This window comes from Microcaecilia unicolor, chromosome 3 (genome assembly GCF_901765095.1).
Source record: "Microcaecilia unicolor chromosome 3, aMicUni1.1, whole genome shotgun sequence".
NCBI lineage: Eukaryota > Metazoa > Chordata > Amphibia > Gymnophiona > Siphonopidae > Microcaecilia > Microcaecilia unicolor.
Window position 1 is genome coordinate 243,133,093 of NC_044033.1, and position 21,493 is coordinate 243,154,585.

The 21,493-nt window shown below is 44.8% G+C and overlaps 1 protein-coding gene across 1 annotated transcript in view; it reads right to left on the reverse strand.

Annotated features, from left to right (window-relative positions):
* The window catches only part of LOC115466413 (zinc finger protein OZF-like), a 31,048-nt gene extending 23,482 nt beyond the window's left edge, over positions 1-7,566 (reverse strand). The window contains exons 1-4 of the mRNA XM_030197618.1: positions 7,556-7,566; positions 6,457-6,570; positions 6,044-6,148; positions 1,105-1,233 (exon numbers count right to left, since the gene is read on the reverse strand). Of these exons, the coding sequence (XP_030053478.1) occupies positions 1,105-1,233; positions 6,044-6,086 (172 nt within the window). The 5' untranslated portion in view covers positions 6,087-6,148; positions 6,457-6,570; positions 7,556-7,566. The remainder of the gene's footprint in view (positions 1-1,104; positions 1,234-6,043; positions 6,149-6,456; positions 6,571-7,555) is intronic.
* Positions 7,567-21,493: the final 13,927 nt, after the last annotated feature.

Here is a 21,493-nt window from a genome sequence, read left to right on the forward strand (position 1 = left end):
CTCGTAACATATTTACAAACATACAACATTCAACTCAATCATCAAAGAATTTTTTCTTTTACTTTTCTCCCACCACCCCCCATTCCTGTAGTCGAGTATTACCCTATATGAACCAATCTCCTATATTACCACATTTTCACCTATCCCCCCCCCCCCTCCCTACCCCTCCCAAACTTTCTTCCATACTTCAAGGATTCTCCAATTCGTTTTAAATTTACTATATTGTATCTTCATCGCATGCCCCCTAGTCCTAGTATTTCTGGAAAGCATAAACAGACGCTTCACATCTACCCGTTCAACTCCACTCATTATTTTACAGGCCTCAATCATATCTCGTCTCAGCCGCCTTTTCTCCAAGCTGAAGAGACCTAGTCGCTTTAGCCTTTCCTCATAGGGAAGTCGTCCCATCCCCTTTATCATTTTCAACGCCCTTCTCTGTACCTTTTCTAATTCCACTATATCTTTTTTGAGATGCAGCGACCAGAATTGAACACAATATTCGAGGTGCGGTCGCACCATGGAGCGATATAAAGGCATTATAACATCCTCATTTTTATTTTCCATTCCTTTCCTAATAATACCTAACATTCTATTGGCTTTCTTAGCCGCAGAAGCACACTGAGCAGAAGGTTTCAACATATTATCAACGACAACACCTAGATCCCCTTTCTTGGTCCGTGACTCCTAACGTGGAACCTTGCATGACGTAGCTATAGTTTGGGTTCCTCTTTCCCACATGCATCACTTTGCACTTGCTCACATTAAACGTCATCTGCCATTTAGATGCCCAGTCTCCCAGTCTCGTAAGGTCCTCTTGTAATTTTTCACAATCCTCCCGCGATTTAAAGAAAATGAGAACATAAAATGGTGAGGGATAAAATGAGAAAGAGAAGGAAAGAAAAGCATAAAAGGCAGATCAGATAATGTAAGGAGAAAAGTAGAAATAAGGGAAGCAGAAAAATCACATTATCTACACAGCAACTGTTAGAAGCAGAGACCACGATTAAGCCACTCATTCTCACTATGCCTGATCCAGAGGAGCTGTCTTTCTCGTAGGACATTTTTGGATCAGCTAATTTCTAGCTTTAATCTGAGTTACATCACCTGTTTCATGCAGTTCCACACATGTGCCTGTGGTGGTCAGATTTCCTCTTTCCTCAGATCCCTGAGGCTCAATTCCACATCCTTCTTGCCCAAATCGGAATAAAATATCAGCTTTGACATGGTGGGAGCCTGTCAAAGAAGGTACAATATGTTAAATTACCGCAGAGCCAAAGAAGAGGAATGATGCTGTACTGATCATTATTCTAATAACACCATGATCATTTCAATATTGAAGTGGGCAACTCCTTTTCTCAAGAGCTACAAACAGATCGTGGGTACCAGAGGCATAGCCAGACCTTGATTTGGGGGGTGGGGCACTTTTTACCCAGCCTCCCCACTGCTCTCCGCCCCGGTCACAATCCCAGGTACCCGGGCTATCAGGGGTCCCCAAGCTTTCCTGTGGCAATACTCAACGCTGCTTTCCCTGCTTTCCTGCCCCTGTGTGCATGCTTGGTTTTAGTGAAATAGCTTAAATAGCTGGTATATCTTTAACTGGCTATCTTCAAATATCAACATAGCCGTCTGACTTTAAACCGGCTAAAAATAAACTGGATATTGAACGCCGGTTACCTGAAATGGCCTGGCATTCAATATCCAGGCTGACCGCCTATCGCAGGAGTTAGCTGGGCTCTTTCCCTTTTTCTGAATATCGGCCCCAAAGAGTTTATATAGCTATTGAGTCAGACATCATCCCTTACTTGTTGTACTTCCAAATATTAACATAGTAACATAGTAGGTGACGGCAGAAAAAGACCTGTACAGTCCATCCAGTCTGCCCAACATGATAAACTCCTATGTGCTACTTTATATGTATACCTGACCTTGATTTTCAGGGCACAGATCGAAGAAGTCTGCCCAGCACTAGCCCCGCCTCCTAACCACTAGCCCTGCCTCCCAACCACTAGCCCCACCTCCTAACCACTGGTGTTACCACCCAATCTCTGCTAAGCTTCTGAGGATCCATTCCTTCTGAACAGGATTCCTTTATGTTTATCCCATGCATTTTTAAATTCCGTTTTCATCTCCACCACCTCCCGCGGGAGGGCATTCCAAGCATCCACCACTGTCTCCGTGAAAAAATACTTCCTGACATCTTTCTTGAGTCTGCCCCCCTTCAACCTCATTTCATGTCCTCTAGTTCTACCGCCTTCCCATCTCCAGAAAAGGTTCTGTTTGCGGAATAATACCTTTCAAATATTTGAACGCCTGTATCATATCATCCCTGTTTCTCCTTTCCTCCAGGGTATACATGTTCAGGTCAGCAAGTCTCTCCTCATACGTCTTGTAACGCAAATCCCATACCATTCTCGTAGCTTTTCTTTGCACCGCCTTAATTCTTTTTACATCCTTAGCAAGATACGGTCTCCAAAACTGAACACAATACTCCAGAAGGGGCCTCACCAATGACTTATACAGGGGCATCAACACCTCCTTTCTTCTGCTGGTCACACCTCTCTCTATACAGCCTAGCAACCTTCTAGCTACAGACACTGCCTTGTCATACTGTTTCATTGCCTTCAGATCCTCGGATACTATCACCCCAAGATCCCTTTTACTTTTGACTGCAACAAGCATATTATCTACAAGCTATTTAGCTACGGTGAAGCCCCGAGATACATGACAGATGCAAGCTAAGAGAGAAATGGAGAAGGTGGAACCTGAGGAGGGAAACTGCAGTGGTGGGAGGGGAGGAGGATATTTCATGCCTGGTGGGGGGAGCCAGTCATTATAATTTAGGGATTTCTGCATAAGAAAATTACAAATAAAATACGCAGAATGTTTGTGCAGAATTCCCCTCAGGAATTATGATTGTTCACTACCTCTCCTTATACCTGGGATCTTGTACGTTTTCTGTTATTAAGGATAGCATCAAGACATTCTCTTTAATCCCTTCATCCCTAACCCTAATCTTTCTTAACTGGTGTTTTGACCTCCTTATACTCTTGGACACATACCAAAAAGGCAATTCTATAAACTGGCACCTTAAGTTACGCACCAAAAATTGGCAGTTAGGTGTTTATGAGGCTTATTTTTGAAAGAGAAGGACGCCCATCTTTCGACACAAATTGAAAGATGGGCATCCTTCTCATGGGGGTTGCCCAAATCAGTATAATCGAAAGCTGATTTTGGGCGTCCCCAGGGCTTGCATTTGGTCGTTTCTGAGATGGGCATCCTTGGTTTCGATTATCGCCGAAAATCAGAAATGACCAAGTCTAGGGATGACCATCTCTCAGCACGACCACATTTCAGGATTTGGGCATCCCTGACTGTATTATCGAAACGAAAGATGGACGTCCATCTTGTTTCGATAATACGGGTTTCCCCGCCCCTCCGTCAGGACGTTTTGCGAGGACGTCCTCAACAAAACTTGGGCGTCCCTTTCGATTATGCCCCTCTATATGAACCAGGCGCTAGTCTATAACATAGGGAACTGCCATACCGCCTAATTGCACGGGCAGAGTACATGTGGGTGGCGCGTCCCCCAGTTACATGCATACTTTACAGAAAATTATAAATGATGTGCATCACATGGCATACTCAGGCCTGCCAACTGACACCTACCATCAACATGGGTGTTCTAATGTTGACTCACGCTAGTTTCTATAACGGCATTTTGATGCCAAGATGTGTTATTTATTTATTTATTTGTTACATTTGTATCCCACATTTTCCCACCTATTTGTAGGCTCAATGTGGCTTACATAGTACCAGAGAGGCCTTTGCAGGCTCCGGTGTGAACAAATACAGGGTGATGTTATGGTAAAATCAAGTTCACGTGGCACAGCCACATTAGGGAATCGGAGAACGGAAGAGTTGTGTTATGTCCATTACGTGCTTTAGTTTGGTTGTGTTGCAGAGAGTAGGCATTTAAGTTGGATCGGTAGGGTATGCCTTTTTAAGCAGGTTGGTTTTCAGTGATTTCCGTAAGTTTAGGTGGTCGTACGTCGTTTTCAAGGCTTTTGGTAATGCGTTCCACAGTTGTGTGCTTATGTAGGAAAAACTAGATGCGTAAGTTGTTTTGTATTTAAGTCCTTTGCAGCTTGGGTAGTGCAGATTTAGATAAGATCGTGTTAATTCGGATGTATTTCTAATTGGGAAGTCGATCAAGTCTGTCATGTAACTCGGGGCTTCTCCATAGATGATTTTGTGAACCAGGGTGCAGATTTTGAAGGCAATGCATTCTTTGATTGGGAGCCAGTGTAGTTTCTCGTGGAGGGGTTTTGCGCTTTCAAATTGCGTTTTACCAAATATAAGCCTAGCTGCTGTGTTTTGAGTGGTCTGAAGTTTCTTTAAGGTTTGTTCTTTACATGCCGCATAAATTCCATTGCAGTAATCTAAGTGGCTTAGTACCACTGATTGTATCAGGTTGCGAAATGTTTTCCTCGGGAAGAATTGCTTCACGCGTTTGAGTTTCCACATTGAGTGGAACATTTTCTTTGTTGTGGATGCCACTTGGCTCTCTAGTGTTAAGTTATGGTCCATTGTAACGCTGAGGATTTTCAAGCTGTCTGAGATAGTAAGGGTGTGATCTGGGGTGTTGATACTTGTGGGGATCTCCGTGCTGTGTTGGGATGAGAGGATGAGACAATGAGTTTTTTCTTTATTGAGTTTTAGTTATAGAATTAGTGTAAGCGCGTGAGCATCAGGCCACCTAAACAGGCGCAATTTCTAGAATTACTACCTAAGGGGGTCTTTTACAAAGGCGCGCTTCTGTTTTTAGTGCTCGCTAAAAATAAGTATGCACTAAACGCTAGAGACATCCATAGATTGTTACGGGCGTCTCTAGCATTTAGCACACACTAAAAACGCTACCATGCCTTTGTAAAAGACCCCCCTAAGTAACTAACATACTGAACTGCATTAAAGCCGATAGAAGCATTAATGCACATTAAACATATTAACATAACATAACATAGCATTGGAATTTCTCTTCCGCTTGCACCTACTCAGTTCTAAATAAGATTGACATAATGAGAAAAAGTACTTATTAACCCTGTTTTATACCTACTACTACTACTCATCATTTCTATAGCGCTACTAGACATACGCAGCGCTGTACACTTGAACATGAAGAGACAGTCCCTGCTCGACACAGCTTACAATCTAATTAGGACAGACAAACTGGACAAACAAGAGATAAGGGAATATTAAAGTGAGGGTGATAAAATAAGGGTTCTGAACAAGTGAGTAAGGGTTAGGAGTTAAAAGCAGCATCAAAAAGGTAGGCTTTTAGCTTAGATTTGAAGATAGCCAGAGATGGAGCTTGACGTACCGGCTTAGGAAGTCTATTCCAGGGATATGGTGCAGCAAGATAAAAGGAACGGAGTCCGGAGTTAGCGGTGGAGGAGAAGGATGCAGATAAGAGAGATTTACCCAGTGAACGGAGTTCCCGGGGAGGAATGTAGGGAGAGATGAGAGTGGAGAGGTACTGAGACTAACAGATTAATTCAGGACTTATTTGCGAAACAGTACGTACGATATCAGTTCTTTAATTTAGCAAGCTAGTCTGTCAGCTCTCATTAACTTAATGCAGACTAAGAAATAATTTAATGAGCTCCACTGCGTGGAAAATCATGCAACTCAGTCCATTTATATGAAACTGCATTATACACTGTGATTTGTACTAACCCACCAACAATATAAACACGTGACTAAATCAAACTTCACCACTCTCATCAATCACGTTCCCCTGCAACTAGGAATAAGGCTCTCCACTTCCACCAGTCCTTTCAACAGTACAGATTTCTCAGTCCAATGACACTCTTAAGATGAAGGCTTTTGCAGGCCCGAGTCCATCAAGTGCTTATTCCAACCAAAGCTAGGAAATAGACAGTGGGAGAAAGAGAGGGGATAACGACCTCTTATCCCACCAGTTCTGATTTCCTAAGTGACCCTGGCTGATCTTAATAAAGATGTGCAGGGGGAATTTTATACATACTTGTTGCAGACAGAGAAGACATCTCTGATTCAGGATGATCCATGAAGGGGAGATCTTCCTCTTGTTTAACGCTCAGCGAGAACACAGATGTTACCACTGGGAGGCCTGTTAGGAGAAAATATGTCAAGCAGGTTTCACCAAGAATCTAATAATATTAAATTAGGAAATTATGAATGTGTAATTGTGAAGACAGGATATACATTTTTAAAATAAATACATGGATTTTAAGTCTCCAACCCCCACCCCCTCTCCGTTTACTAAGCAGTGTAGCAATTCCAACACAGCCCATTCAAAGTGATTGGGCTGCTAGTAAACGGGGGGGGGGGGGGGGGGGGGGCAAATGTTTGATGTCCATGATCTATTTCCTGTGATCTGGAAATGCAAATCCTTTTAAATCCAAAACATCTACTTACTCTTGGTGGGGTCATTTATGTTTTCTCTTCCCTCCCACTCCAAGTGTTGAGTGAAATATTTCTCATCTTCCTTCTTGATCTTGAATATAACTTCAGGATTAACAATTGAATAACCTGTTAAGAAGTAGGAAAACGGCATTTAAATTATGGTATAATCTTATCTGTGGTATCTTTCTACCAACAGAAGGGGTTACACATTGCACAGTATAGTTCAGTAATGTGCAGGTGACTTGTCATGCCCTTACACAGAAACTGTAATTCTCAACAAGAAATCTGAGAGGCAAATCCTCCCTCTGGTCTTCTGTGCCAAATTTTTGTTGTATAGAAAAAGTTGAGACACCATCTGGTTTTGTATGAAGCCTCTAGTTTAAGGTATTCATTTTATCTTACAGCACAGAGTCTGCAGCAGTGAGGTGGTTCGCTGGTTCCTGTTGGATATGGGATGGCATCAGCAGCCAGGTTCTAAATTTCAGGTGCCCATGGGACCTGCAATATTTCCACTGCTGACTCCATACTGTGCCTTACTGTGATAGTAACATAGTAGATGACGGCAGAGAAAGACCTGTACGGTCCATCCAGTCTGCCCAACAAGATAAACTCATATGTGCTACTTTATATGTATACCTGACCTTGATTTGTATCTGCCATTTTCCGGGCACAGACCGTAGAAGTCTGCCCAGCACTAGCCCCGCCTTCCAACCAGTAGCCCCACCTCCCAACCACCGGTGCTGCCACTCAATCTCGGCTAAGCTTCTGAGGATCCATTCCTTCTGAACAGGATTCCTTTATGTTTATCCCACGCATGTTTGAATTCCGTTACCGTTTTCATCTCCACCTTCCAAGTATCCACCACTCTCTCCGTGAAAAAATACTTCCTGACATTTTTCTTGAGTCTGCCCCCCTTCAACCTCATTTCATGTCCTCTAGTTCTACCACCTTCCCGTCTCCGGAAAAGGTTGGTTTGCCGATTAATACCTTTGAAATATTTGAACGTCGGTATAATATCACCCCTCCTTTCCTCCAGGGTATACATGCTCAGATCAGCAAGTCTCTCCTCATACGTCTTGTAACACTAATCCCATAGAGAAGACAAATTTACCTTGTGAGATGAGGATGTCATGAATCCCCTTAATGACCTTCTTGTACAGCTCCTTCTGCCATTCTCCCAGAATGTCCCACTCAGCTTCCAAGAAATAAGCTGCCACATCCTTGAATGTGATTGATGTCTGGAATAGCAAAGAGGACACCCTCAGTCACAATTTCATTGTGATGTTTATGTAATATGCTTTGTTTTATGACCACTATCAATGAGAATAGATCTTCAGTCCACAATATTATATGGTATGACAAGAGCTCCTTCAAAACTCAAATATTTGAACAGTTTTCCTATTCCTTAGAGAACACTGGAAATGTCTCATGTTGGCTGAAATAGCAGTTGGAAGGCGGAGGCAGCAGCAACTGAAGGGGTGAGAGAGAGAGAGAGAGGAGAAAGTTGGTTGGTGTCTGAAGGCAGGAGAGAGTGTCGGGGTCAGCCCCGAGGAGAGAGAAAGCGTGTGTGTATATTGTTGCTATTATGCTATAATCTGTTTAGAAAGGACAGAGATGGTAGAGTCGGAGGGAGGATGAGGAGTAGTTCTTTATGTCAATAACAATATCAAAGTGTCTGAAATGCAGGGGACATGGGGAAAGGAGGAGGTACATTGGGACCTCTGACTCAGATAGAGGAACTGGTTAAGACACACAGAAGGTGAGAATCAAGAGGGAAGCATAGGTGGAAGACTTTAACCTGCTTAATGTGGACAGGAGTAGCCTGTCTCTGCTTAGGAAATCCAGCAGTAGTTTTACATATATTAATGAGTAGAGAGATGTGGTAGTTGTGTTAGTCCACTTTGAAAGGTAAACAATAGAAAGAAAATAAAACATAGGAAAGAAAATAAGACGATACCTTTTTTACAGGACTAACTTAATACATTTTTTGATTAGCTTTCAAAGGTAACCCTTCTTCTTCAGATCAGAAATAAGCCAATGTTGTTAAATAACAGTATAAATAAGTGAAACATCAAAGCATTCCAGTGACAGTCTAACAGGAAGAGGGTGGGGCGGGCTAGGTGAGAAACAGGGGGAGCTGGATGGATGAGAGACAGGGAGATATGCATGGAGACAGGAGGGTGACAAAGCAGTAGAATGTTTATGGTTTACTAGTAAAAAAGGCCCGTTTCTGAGACCAATGAAACAGGCGCTAGCAAGATTTTCAGCGGAGTGTGTATGTTTGAGAGAGTGACTGTGTGAGAGAGAGAGAGACAGAGTGAATGTGCGAGTGTGGGTGTGTGTGACATAGTTTGAGGCTGTCTGTGTGAGAGTGTGTGTGTGATAAAGAATGAGAGTGTGCGGCAGGGCCCCCCCCCCCTCCGTCAAGGTGTTTTTGAAAAGAAGCAGGAGATCCCAAGGGGTCACGTTGTGACGCGAGGGTGGGGCAGACACTCATGGAGAAAAAGCGATCTACACCATGACACATTTAGAATGTTGGGAAACTTGAGGCTTCATTAGAATGTTGGAGGTGCATTTTATATAGAGAGAGGTAATGGGCTAGAAACCCCAGATCTTTGTTAATTCCTGTCTGGTGGGTGTCAAAATATTTAATCATTCTGACTTCAAAGGTATTACGTTCTTGTGCACAGCTTCATTCCAGACACCAAAGCAGGGACGTAGCCAGACAACAAATTTTGGGTGGGCCTAGGCAAGAAGTGGGTGGGCAACAAGTGTTCTCCCCCCTCCCAACCACCACCAAAAAAAATATTTCAGCTGGTGGGAAAATGCTTCTTTCTGCCTTGGCAGTATGCAGCAGGCATGCGCTGAACACTGAGTGTGTGCAGGTGCCAGTATCGTGGAGAGTAGCATTTTTGTTACCATCAGGGGGCAGTCTTCAGCTGGCCGAGCTTGAGATCCCTATCAGCTACCGCTAAATGTGTGCTACTGTTGGGTGGGCCTCAGCACTAAATAGGCGGGCCCCGGCCCACCCAGGCCCACCTGTGGCTACGCCACTGCACACAGACTTTCTGAACAAATTAAAAAATATCAATTCTGGTCACAATGGAAGTAGAATTACTAGACAGCAAAATTCCCCATGCAGATATAATAGGTGTCATTGGATGTTTCACTTACATATACTGTTATTTATCAACATTGGCTTATTTCTGATCTGAAGAAGGAGGGTTACCTTTGAAAACAAATCAAAAAATGTATTAAGTTAGTCCAGTAAAAAAGGTATTGTCTTATTTTCTTTCCTATGTTTAATTTTCTTTCTATTGATTACATCTGTTAATGCAACTGGGAACATCACACATTCTTCTGTCTATACTCTAAAGCTCTTATTTTCATGAATCCCTGTAGTCAGATCCCCAAGGGGACTATAAATTCTTGAGACAGGATACTGAAGCTCACTCCTGCAAGTTAAAGTATTTTAGCAGCAACCACTAGGTTACTGCTCCACTGCAAAACAGACAAAGAAAAGGGAAGGCTGGAAGAGCTACCCAAGGGAAAAAAAAAACTGTTTCTTTTGTGCTGACACCCTGTGTACAAGATGAGAGAGAAGAATTTACCTGATCAGAAACCAGGGCAGACATTTCACTCCTGTTTTCCCTCTGAATTCTGCAGCTGTGGGGAGGGATGGATTGAGCCCTGAGATTCCCCTGTTGCTGGAAGGATCAATTAAAACAGGAGGAAGCTAGACTGATCCCTGAAGATCTCTGATAAATTCCCTCCTCTCCCCCTCTGCAAATCTGAGACTTGGCCTTGCAGACAGTTTTTTTTGCAATAGTCCTTTGCAATCCTGCACACATTACAGGAAGAGAAAGCTGCTGAGCGCCTGCTCAGATCTCTTCATCCCTCCCCCTTGCTGAGGTCATCCCTGTTATCGACCTCCTTAAGGTGGAGAAAATGGAACCTTATATTGTTGCAGGAATGGATGCATGAATTTGTGATACTTCAGGAGTCAGACAGCACACACCAGTATGAGAGAAAAATCTTCTTTATTTGCCAGCAAACAAAGCAAGACATCAGTTCTAGCTCTCTTCTCTTTCTCTCAGCTCTCTGTGTCTTTGTCTCAGCTGCTTCTCTTCTTATGCTGTCTTCTCCTTCTTCTGTCTGTTCCTTCTGTCCTTCTCTTTCTTCTGAGCTCCTTCTGACGTAAACTGCTTCTGCTCCTACTTAAATAGGGTCCTAAGCCCTCCTCCTAGCCTAGCCCCCTTTACTCCCAATTGGTTAAGAAATTGATTGGCTACCTTGCCTCAACCAATCATTACTTTTGAAATATCAGTTACATAGGTTCCAGACATCCTAAACTGACCTCTGACCTGGGGCCCCTTAAGCCAGACATTTGGTCTCCAGTCTCTTACATGTTATTATGATTGATTTCTCATATTCCTAGTACTAACTGCTAACTAAACTCTGGCATTCATTAAAGAGGTCAAAAGTCAATCTTACTTAATAGCATACATATATACTTTCAGGAGGCCAGTCCTACACTTAGCTATAATTAATCAAGGAGAAGAGAGCTGACTAGTTCTGACCTCGTTCACCTATCAGCTTCATACACAGAACCAGCCAGAACTATGGCTAAGTCAAACCACATGTTGATCTCCTCAACTGCAGTCTTAAACAGCAGACAAAGAGTAATACAGAATTTAACAGATATTCTACACAGACACAAACCTTATTAATTTACACAGAATCAGTATTTCTTATAAGACATATTCTAAATATCAAAAACTTGTAAATACTAATCTATTGCCTCTCTCTCTCTAAATAGTATTTTCTATCTAAGCATTTTAAACTACAATTAATCATATGTCTGGCTCATTCCTTTATTCATTCATAATAGTTTACAGCTGTGCCAGCTAGCATTGGCAATTCACAAGGGACAGAGTTTCATTTCTCACTGACCTTTCCTAACCTTAGCTCGGCCAAGCTAGACATTGAAATAATATGAACCATCTGGCATACCTTCACTTTAGTTGCAAAGTAAAAAGTTAGAATTCTAACTTCAAGCTTTTAACAGAATTAACCCTTCATATGATTTCTTATATATGATTATGCCCATGGCTGCTTCATTCCCCCCTTTGAGACTAAAATCAGCTTATGCAGAGATAAGTCTCACAACTCAAACTCTGGAGATTATAGTGATCCTAACTAGGAATAGACTTGTGAATCACCATTACCCTACTTGTTAAGGTTCGACGGCATACTGCCGAAGCACATGAGGCCAGGAAACAAAACAACAACCCTGCTAAAACTAAGACTATTAGGGAAATGAACAAGGGACGTATCCAGGAGGTCAATGACCACCACCAGGAGGTAAGGTCTAATCCTCCTCGGTAATCCTCCACATTAAGGCTAGCCAACTGTAGGACTTTATCCATGGCATGCCTAACTACATGCGTCCTATTTATGACAATAGTACAGCACTCTGAAGAATTTAGCACTGTGCAGAGACCACCCTGAGCTGCAAAGAGATAGTCAAGACCCATACGGTTATACCTAGAAACTATACTTAATTCATTAATTTGATCCTGCAATGCATTGACTACCACATTCAGCTCATGAACTAAAACATGGAGTAGGGATTGAAGTCTCCGGGTAGCCATACCTAGTTCAGTAATACCCGCTACCGGGCCTCCAATTGGAATCCAGGCCGTGGCAGAAAGGGCTACAAGTCTCTTTTTAGTCAGAGGATAAGTAGAATTGATATACTGGAGGGCTAATTCAATCGCCTCATCCTCTGTGGCAACGGAGGAGGGTAAGGACAAAGCCTCTCGCTTAGAGCGGTGCGGGGATAGTGGCTTAAGAGGAATAACTTTAGGAAAATAATTCAAGGTTACCAATACACAAAAATCATATGTGGCGGGAAGAATCATGTGGAGGACATTATCACAGAGCCAGTAATGACCAAGGAGAGGGTGAGGAAAGTTCCCAATAAATGTTGGCTCAGGCTGGACAGGGTACTTAGGGTGCCCATAATGCGAGCCCCTATCCCAGGGGGAACGAAGACGAAATGGAGACTTTGCACACCATAGGCGCCAATCCCCAATTGTGACAGGCTGCTCATTTGTTAGTAACTCTTCATACCCCGGGGACTTATGAAAGTAGAAAATAAGCTTGGACACTATAGTCTTCTCAGTGGTACGCTTAGGAGCCAGATAATCACCTGGGTCATAATCTACAGGTATGGTAGCAGGGCACATAGGAGTACCTGGAGAAACTACCCACACAGATTCTCCTTTTTCTGGGAGAACATTAGTATAGTTACAGGGAATGGGAAGAACAGTTGAGATGCTTCTTGTTAAACAAAACACTCCAGAAGCTGGATAGGGAGACGTAAAAACTGGCCTTAGAGAAGAGTCAGAGGGGGAAGTAGCATTATAAAAGGACCACCAAGTATAATCCTGGCTCCAAGGGCCTGAACTCGAAAAGTAGGGAGGTATAAGAGCTGGGAGTTGCACAGGGACAGGTACAGCTGGGACATCTGTGGTATAAGGAGAAAATCGGGAACACACAATACAAGGGGAAGTAATCTTTGCCTGGCTAATTAGTTCCTGGACAGAGTGTAACCAAAGGTTGGAGCGAGTTGGGGTATTAGGAACAAGGAGGCAAGGAGTAGAAAACAACAAAAGCATCCAAACTACTAACATTTTCTTTCTTCCTAATCTAAAACAAATACAGCAAACTAATTAAGCAATAATATTTCAACAGTCTGTGCTAATCACAGATTATTCTCATATAGTGTTCTCAGTCTTTGAGTTCTTATACCAGTTGGGATAGACCCTCAACTGATAAGGATCAAGCTTTCAAATTCCAAGAAAGCCAGAATCAGGGCAAGAAAGAGTCTCAGTATGAAGCCGAAGTTCAGCCGCTCCTGCAGTATGCAGTTGACCCTTCTTTTCAGCTAGTAGATTCTTTGGTTCGGGTCAAGCGCAACTTCAATGGCTCCGCTGGATCACTTTCTGCTCTCCACTGTCTAGGCTCCGTCTGATCCGTGCTGGGCTCAGTCTGGTCAGCAGACTTAATTCGAGACCAATGGACCCATGGAGTTATCCCTGCGACCTTCACAGCTGCAGGGGTAGAAAGCAAAACAGTAAAAGGTCCTTTCCACCGGGGCCCCAAAGGCTGGAGCTTCCAATCTTTCACCCAAACTCTATCCCCTGGCAGGAAGGAATGTACCTGAGCCTGGAAGGGGACAGGGTTTATTTCTCTCACATAAGACTGAAGCTCAGAAATTATCTTACCCAGGAGGGCTACCTGCTCCTGCACCTGGGCAGACCCTAAAATCCCTATGTCTCCCTTAATTCCCTGTAAAATGGCTGGGGGCTTCCCATACACAATTTCAAAGGGAGAGAGGGCTGTTCCTTTAGTTGGGGTGCATCGGAGGCGAAAGAGGGCTAGTGGCAATGCCTGTGGCCATTTCAATTGGGTTTCCTGACAAATCTTTGCTAGGCTATTTTTCAAGGTTCTGTTTGCCCGCTCAACCTGCCCTGAACTCTGGGGACGATAGGCACAATGCAATTTCCAGGTAATGCGCAATGCGCGGGACAGGGCCTGAAGTGTAGCTTCAACAAAGGCGGGACCATTATCTGAACCTATGGCAAGGGGCAGTCCATACCTGGGGATGACATCCCTAAGGAGGGCTCGAGCTACTTCTGTGGCTTTCTCAGTGACTGTAGGATATGCTTCCACCCACCCAGAAAAGGTACAGACCATGACTAAGAGGTATCGGAACCTACCACTCCTGGGCATTTCTGTGAAGTCTATAACTAGGGACTCAAAGGGTGTTAGTCCTCTAGACTGAACTCCTGGTGGAATACGGGGTCCCTGACGAGCATTATTCTGGGCACAGAGAGTACATCGGGCAGAGGCAGTGGCAACCAGACTATCCAATCCTTCCAGCACCACTACTCGATTGAGTAGGCGGGCTAGTGCTGTTTTCCCTAAGTGTGATAGGTCATGAGCTTGAGACACTACAGGCCAAGCTAGGTGGCGTGGCACCAGAACTCTGGTATCAGGAAGATGTAACCAGCCATCAGGTCTCCTTACTGCACCTTCTTCTTGAGCCCATTTCTCTTCCACTTGGGTATATATAGGTGTCCATTCTTGCAGTCGGATTTGGAACAGGGGAGTCACAGTACTTGCTGGGGGTCCTCGAGCAGCTTCCTTGGCCACCCGATCAGCATGGCAGTTCCCTCGGGCCACTGGAGTATCTATTCTTTGGTGTCCCCTGCAGTGAATAACAGCTACCTTCTTAGGGGCCCACACAGCCTCTAGCAGCTGAAGTATTTCAGGTCCATACTTAACAGGTTGACCTGCAGCATTTATGAGTCCCTTTTCCTTATACAAAGCTCCATGAGCATGTAGAGTTGTGAAGGCATATTTGGAATCAGTATAAATGTTGGTTACCAGTCCTGCTGCTAACTCCAGAGCTCGTATGAGGGCCACAAGTTCTGCTTTCTGGGCTGAAGTTCCTTGGGGCAGGGCTCTTGCTTCTATCACCTTGTCCTCTGTCACCACAGCATAGCCTGCCAATCGCTTGGAGTTCTCCACATAACTGCTTCCATCTGTAAAATAAATTACATCTGGGTCCCTCCACGGAACATCTTTAAGATCTGGTCGACTGGAGTACACTTCATCCATGGTTTGGATACAGTCATGATCCGGTGGTCCCTCAGATGCTGGCAAAAGAGTAGCAGGATTAAATGTAGCCACTGTTTCCAGGTGTATCCGTGGATTCTCACATAAGCTAGCTTGGTACTTAACCATACGGTTATTTGTAAACCAGTGGTTGCCCTTATACTCCATGAGGGTGAGAACTGCATGGGGGACTTTAACAACCAGTTCTTGCCCCAAGGTCAACTTATCAGCTTCCTGGACCAGTAAGGCTGTTGCTGCAATGGCCCTCATGCAGGCTGGCCATCCTTTAGCCACTCCATCCAGCTGTTTAGACAGGTATGCAACAGGCCTCTGCCAGGATCCCATCATCTGGGTCAGCACACCCAGAGCAACCCCCTGTCGCTCGTGGACATACAATGAGAAAGGTTTCTCCACATCAGGAAGGCCTAACGCAGGGGCTTGGAGTAGGGCTTTCTTTATGGCAATGAAGGATTGTTGAGCAGTAGGTCCCCATTCAAATGGTTCCTTTTCACCCCCCTTTGTGGCTTGGTAAAGGGGTTTCGCCATCAATGCAAAATTTGGAATCCAAATTCTGCAGAATCCAGCTGCTCCCAGGAATTCCCTAACTTCTCTTCTGGACTTGGGTTGGGGAATTGCAGCAACTGCTTGCTTCCTACTAGCATCCAGTCTCCGACTTCCCTGGGAAATACAAAAGCCCAGATACTTCACTTCTGACTGACAAAGTTGGGCCTTTGAGCGTGAGACCTTATAGCCTGCATCCAAGAGTAGCTCCAGCAATTCTCTAGTAGCCTCAAAACACTCTTCCTGGGTCACTGCTGCAATCAGGAGGTCATCTACATACTGGAGTAAAACTCGCCTGGAAGGCTCAGATTTAAAAGTCTTAAGATCTTGTCCTAGGGCAGTCCCAAAAATGGTGGGGGAATTCTTGAACCCCTGTGGCAGGCGGGTCCATGTATACTGAAGCTTCCTTCCTGTTACTGGGTTTTCCCATTGAAAGGCAAAAAGCAGTTGACTGGCGGGGGCCACCCGAATACAAAAGAAGGCATCTTTTAGGTCTAGTGTTGTGAAATGGGTAGCTCCAGAAGGTATCAATCCTAGCAGGACATATGGATTAGGCACTACAGGGTGTAATGAGATAGTGGATTTGTTGACCACTCGTAAGTCTTGGACTGGCCGGTAGTCCTCAGTCCCTGGCTTCTGAACTGGCAATAGTGGCGTATTCCATGGAGACTGGCAAGGACGAATAATTCCATGGGATAACAGACGATTCAAATGTGCTTGAATCCCTTCCAGAGCCTTTCTGGGAATTGGGTATTGACGAAGATGGATTGGCCGGGCATTTGGAAGTAAGTCTACATGTACAGGAGGAATATTTCGGGCCAACCCTGGGGGATTATCTTCTGCCCATACCCCACTGACCTGAAAGCTGTCTGCCAGGGGTAGGTCAACTTGGCCCTGCGACTGATGCAGCCGCCATTCTTCTTCAAGAGGGCAGCAGAAACTCAATATACCCTTAGGGCTGGATGTCGGGGGCCGAAAGGAGACTGAAGTCTGGCCATCAGAGTCAAAGGAAATTTGGGCCCTAAGCTTGGACAGCAGGTCTCGACCTAACAAAGGGATTGGACAGTCTGGCATATACAGGAATTCATGAGTGACTATGTGTGAGCCTAATTGGCATCTACGGGTTGTCAGGAAAGGCCTCCGGTTCTGCACCCCCGTGGCTCCCACCACTCGGACAGTTTTTCCAGACACAGGCGCTAATCGCTCCGTCACAACAGAATGTTCAGCTCCTGTATCAATCATGAATGGAATTGAGCAGCTCCCTATAGTTAGCTTGACCATAGGTTCCTGGGAGCCCAGTTTGTAGGAACCCGGTCTGTCCTATTCGTCCCATTCTGCCATCTCGGCTATCCCGATGATGTCAGATTCAGGAGGCTCATATCTTCCCTCTCGAACTCGGCCTCGGCTTCCTCGATCTCCTGGTCCCCTTCTCAGTCCCTGGCGCCTCTGGGGGCATTCATCTTTCCAGTGCCCTCTTTCCTTACAATAGGCACACTGGTCCCTCTCCAATCTTGGTCTGGGATTCTCCCCCCTTGGCCGGGATTGATTGAAGGAATCTCGGGGCCTGACTGGTGGTCCGGGGTCCCACTTTGGCTTCCCATTAGCTAGAGGTCGACCTCGGTTAAGGGTGGAATTAGTAATGGCTGCCGCTAAAAGGTCGGCCTTCTTCTGCATCTTCCGGTCAGCCTCTCGGCGCACCTCCTGATCTCTATTAATGAAAACCTTGGTTGCGATCTCAATTAGCTGGGTGGTATTCATCCCTGCGAATCCCTCCTGACGCTGCAACTTCTTCCGGATATCTGGCATACTCTGGGCCACCAATGCACTATTCACCATTCTCTGGTTTTCTTGGGCTTCAGGGTCAAATGGGGTGTATGTTCTGTAGGCTTCAATTAGTCGCTCTAGAAAGGCCCCAGGGGATTCAGTTGCCCCTTGGAGAATTTCAGAGACCTTTGCCAGATTAATGGGCCTCTTTATGCCTTTCCTCATACCTTCCAGCAAGTCCCGGCAATAGCCAGACAACAGTTCATAGTGCTGCCCATCATTTGGATCCCAATCTGGAGCTGCGCGAGGAAACCGAGCTCTAACCCATCCCTCTGGATCCTGTGTCCCCCCGGGGACACGCTCTCGCGTGATGGCCTCAGCATTTTGCAAAATCTTCCGCCTCTCCTCAGTTGTGAAGAGGGTCAGGAGAAGTTGTTGACAATCAGTCCAGGTTGGGTTATGGGTGGCCATAATGCTAGTCACTAGGTCCACCACTGCCTGAGGCTTTTCAGTATAAGAGGGGTAATGCGTCTTCCAATTCAGGAGATCGGTGGTTGTGAAGGGTACATACTGATAGGCCTGTGCCTGTATAACCTGACCCTGATTATTAGGATCCGGTCGAGTGGTAGTTACCTGGCGGAGGGGCAGAACTCTCGAGGAGGTGGGAATGGAACCTGAGGTAGAGCTAGGAGCTACCCTCCTATCATGCTCAAAGGTGATTGCAGCGGGTCTAACCCATTCAGTGGAGGTAGGTTGAACCCCTGAGGGATGGGGAGGGGTACTCATAGACTGAGAGGTGGTCACAGGTGAGTCAGTCCATTGAAAGGGATGCCGGGCCCCTGATGAGTGGGTAGGGGTATTAGAAGGAGAGGCTGGGCTGTCAGGAGTTGAGGAGTCAGGGAGTGGAACCCAAAGCGGGTCTTCAGAGGTTAACAGGAGAGGATGTGGCACAGAAGGGTAGAGGCCGGGTGAAAAGTCCAACCTAGGGTGTGGCAGGTTTTGCACAGGAGGGGAAGAACTATCCGGAGAAGCCTGTGCTGGAGAAGCTTGGGCTGGACGGCGTGGATCTCTGGGGGTAGCACGGAACCCCAACAATGGGCCATAAGGTGGTGGCTCAAGATCTGAGGGGTCATCAGAGAGTATGGGTTTCTCAGACAGGGTAGGGGCGGAAGCCACTGATTGGGTGGTAAGCTTCCTAGGGCTCTTTCCCTCTTCTAGTTTAGATTTTCTAATCTTTCTTTGAACACGGCCTAACATGAATTTTACTGGGGATCCCATATAAGTTTTCAACCACGAGGGAGGGTCAGTCACAAGGCTGTCCCAGGAATCTATATAAGGGAGTTGTTCAGAATATTCTGGTTCTCCTACAACTATGCTGTAGACCTTCCGGATTACTTCAATATCTAAGCTGCCACTAGGGGGCCACCCCACTCCCATAGATGGCCACTCAACTTCACACAAGGTTCTTAGAGTACTTGAGCTTAAAGTCTGTCCATAGTCATTAATTAAAAATCCTTTCTTGAAGTTCTTAAGCATACAGTCTAGGGGGGTAGCAATTTGTCTAGATGATGTCCCACCCATAATGCTTACAGTTACAACACACAAAAAGGGAGGGAATTTTTGAAAGTGCAGTAAGGGGTCTGCACTCTCGAGACACTAGGTAGACAGACAGCAATCGCTTCCTTCCGTTGCTGACCAATTGAACTCGCGTTAATTGGAAATGCAGCTATAAGAAGTCCGCACTCAGTTAATCATTCACGCATCACACATTCCATACAGAAAATCCCACCCAACAATTTCAGATTTCTCAGATACAGATAAGCTCAAGCGTTTTCGCTTCTAATCTCCTCTAGATTAGAAGGTACTAGGGCCTTCGCTGAGAGTTGATCAGGCTCTCCTTCCTCAATTTGTTTGAGGGGCTGATTTACAATTTTCTAGCTAGAATTACAATACAGAATACAGAATACATACCCGGCGAATGTTCTCCAGTCAGTTGGGTGCTGGGATTAATGCAGGATGCATCCCACCGCTGCCACCAAGAATTGTTGCAGGAATGGATGCATGAATTTGTGATACTTCAGGAGTCAGACAGCACACACCAGTATGAGAGAAAAATCTTCTTTATTTGCCAGCAAACAAAGCAAGACATCAGTTCTAGCTCTCTTCTCTTTCTCTCAGCTCTCTGTGTCTTTGTCTCAGCTGCTTCTCTTCTTATGCTGTCTTCTCCTTCTTCTGTCTGTTCCTTCTGTCCTTCTCTTTCTTCTGAGCTCCTTCTGACGTAAACTGCTTCTGCTCCTACTTAAATAGGGTCCTAAGCCCTCCTCCTAGCCTAGCCCCCTTTACTCCCAATTGGTTAAGAAATTGATTGGCTACCTTGCCTCAACCAATCATTACTTTTGAAATATCAGTTACATAGGTTCCAGACATCCTAAACTGACCTCTGACCTGGGGCCCCTTAAGCCAGACATTTGGTCTCCAGTCTCTTACATGTTATTATGATTGATTTCTCATATTCCTAGTACTAACTGCTAACTAAACTCTGGCATTCATTAAAGAGGTCAAAAGTCAATCTTACTTAATAGCATACATATATACTTTCAGGAGGCCAGTCCTACACTTAGCTATAATTAATCAAGGAGAAGAGAGCTGACTAGTTCTGACCTCGTTCACCTATCAGCTTCATACACAGAACCAGCCAGAACTATGGCTAAGTCAAACCACATGTTGATCTCCTCAACTGCAGTCTTAAACAGCAGACAAAGAGTAATACAGAATTTAACAGATATTCTACACAGACACAAACCTTATTAATTTACACAGAATCAGTATTTCTTATAAGACATATTCTAAATATCAAAAACTTGTAAATACTAATCTATTGCCTCTCTCTCTCTAAATAGTATTTTCTATCTAAGCATTTTAAACTACAATTAATCATATGTCTGGCTCATTCCTTTATTCATTCATAATAGTTTACAGCTGTGCCAGCTAGCATTGGCAATTCACAAGGGACAGAGTTTCATTTCTCACTGACCTTTCCTAACCTTAGCTCGGCCAAGCTAGACATTGAAATAATATGAACCATCTGGCATACCTTCACTTTAGTTGCAAAGTAAAAAGTTAGAATTCTAACTTCAAGCTTTTAACAGAATTAACCCTTCATATGATTTCTTATATATGATTATGCCCATGGCTGCTTCAATATGGGTTTAATTCGGTGGGTAGGGGGGTTGAAAACCTTTTTTTTTAATCACTGCCAGCTGTGTCCTCTGCAGCACTCACTTACTTTCCTGCAGCCAAATCTGTCTGATCTGATCCTCAGCAGCAGTACAGGCACAGCCAGGGAGCCGGTGTTGACTCTGCAAGCAGGCAGGGAGGGAAGCAAGGGAGAGCGAGGTCCATGGTGCGACCGCTAACTAGAGCTAACAGATTAAGGGCCCAAGCAGGAACACACAGATAGGAGGTGGACAACAAGTAAAGTCCTTGAAGGAGCCAGACCTGTATCTGGGTGAATGCCCAGAAGTGTGCCCTTGACTTGCCATTACCACTACAACCTGCATCTTGAGAGAAGAGAGGGCCAGGCCTTTATCTAACATGACCTGCAGGAAGTCCAAACTCTGAGCCACCAAGGATTGCAAACCACCATGTGCTTTTCCCACCAAGTTTTGAAGATGCACCAAATCTGAATGTTGGCCAAGGACATGGAGATCTTGTGAGATCGGAGCATCAATTGTTTTACTTGAATAACCACTCTTTCCAAGTCAAGCTGTAAGAATCGAGCTGCAGCTGGCATCCTCAAGAGACCCTCTGACAATGGAAGCTATGATGGATCCCTCCTTTACAAGACCCATCAAATCTACAATAAAAAAAAAAATTAAAAAACGCATTATGCCTGTTGAACTCTAGACAACTGTTAATCTTCTTAACACTCACGTTGTTCAATATGAACTGTAACCACAATTTCTAGACTCTACACAAACTAACCTACCTCTAACTCTTGTAAGCCACATTGAACCTATAAATGTGGGGAAATGCA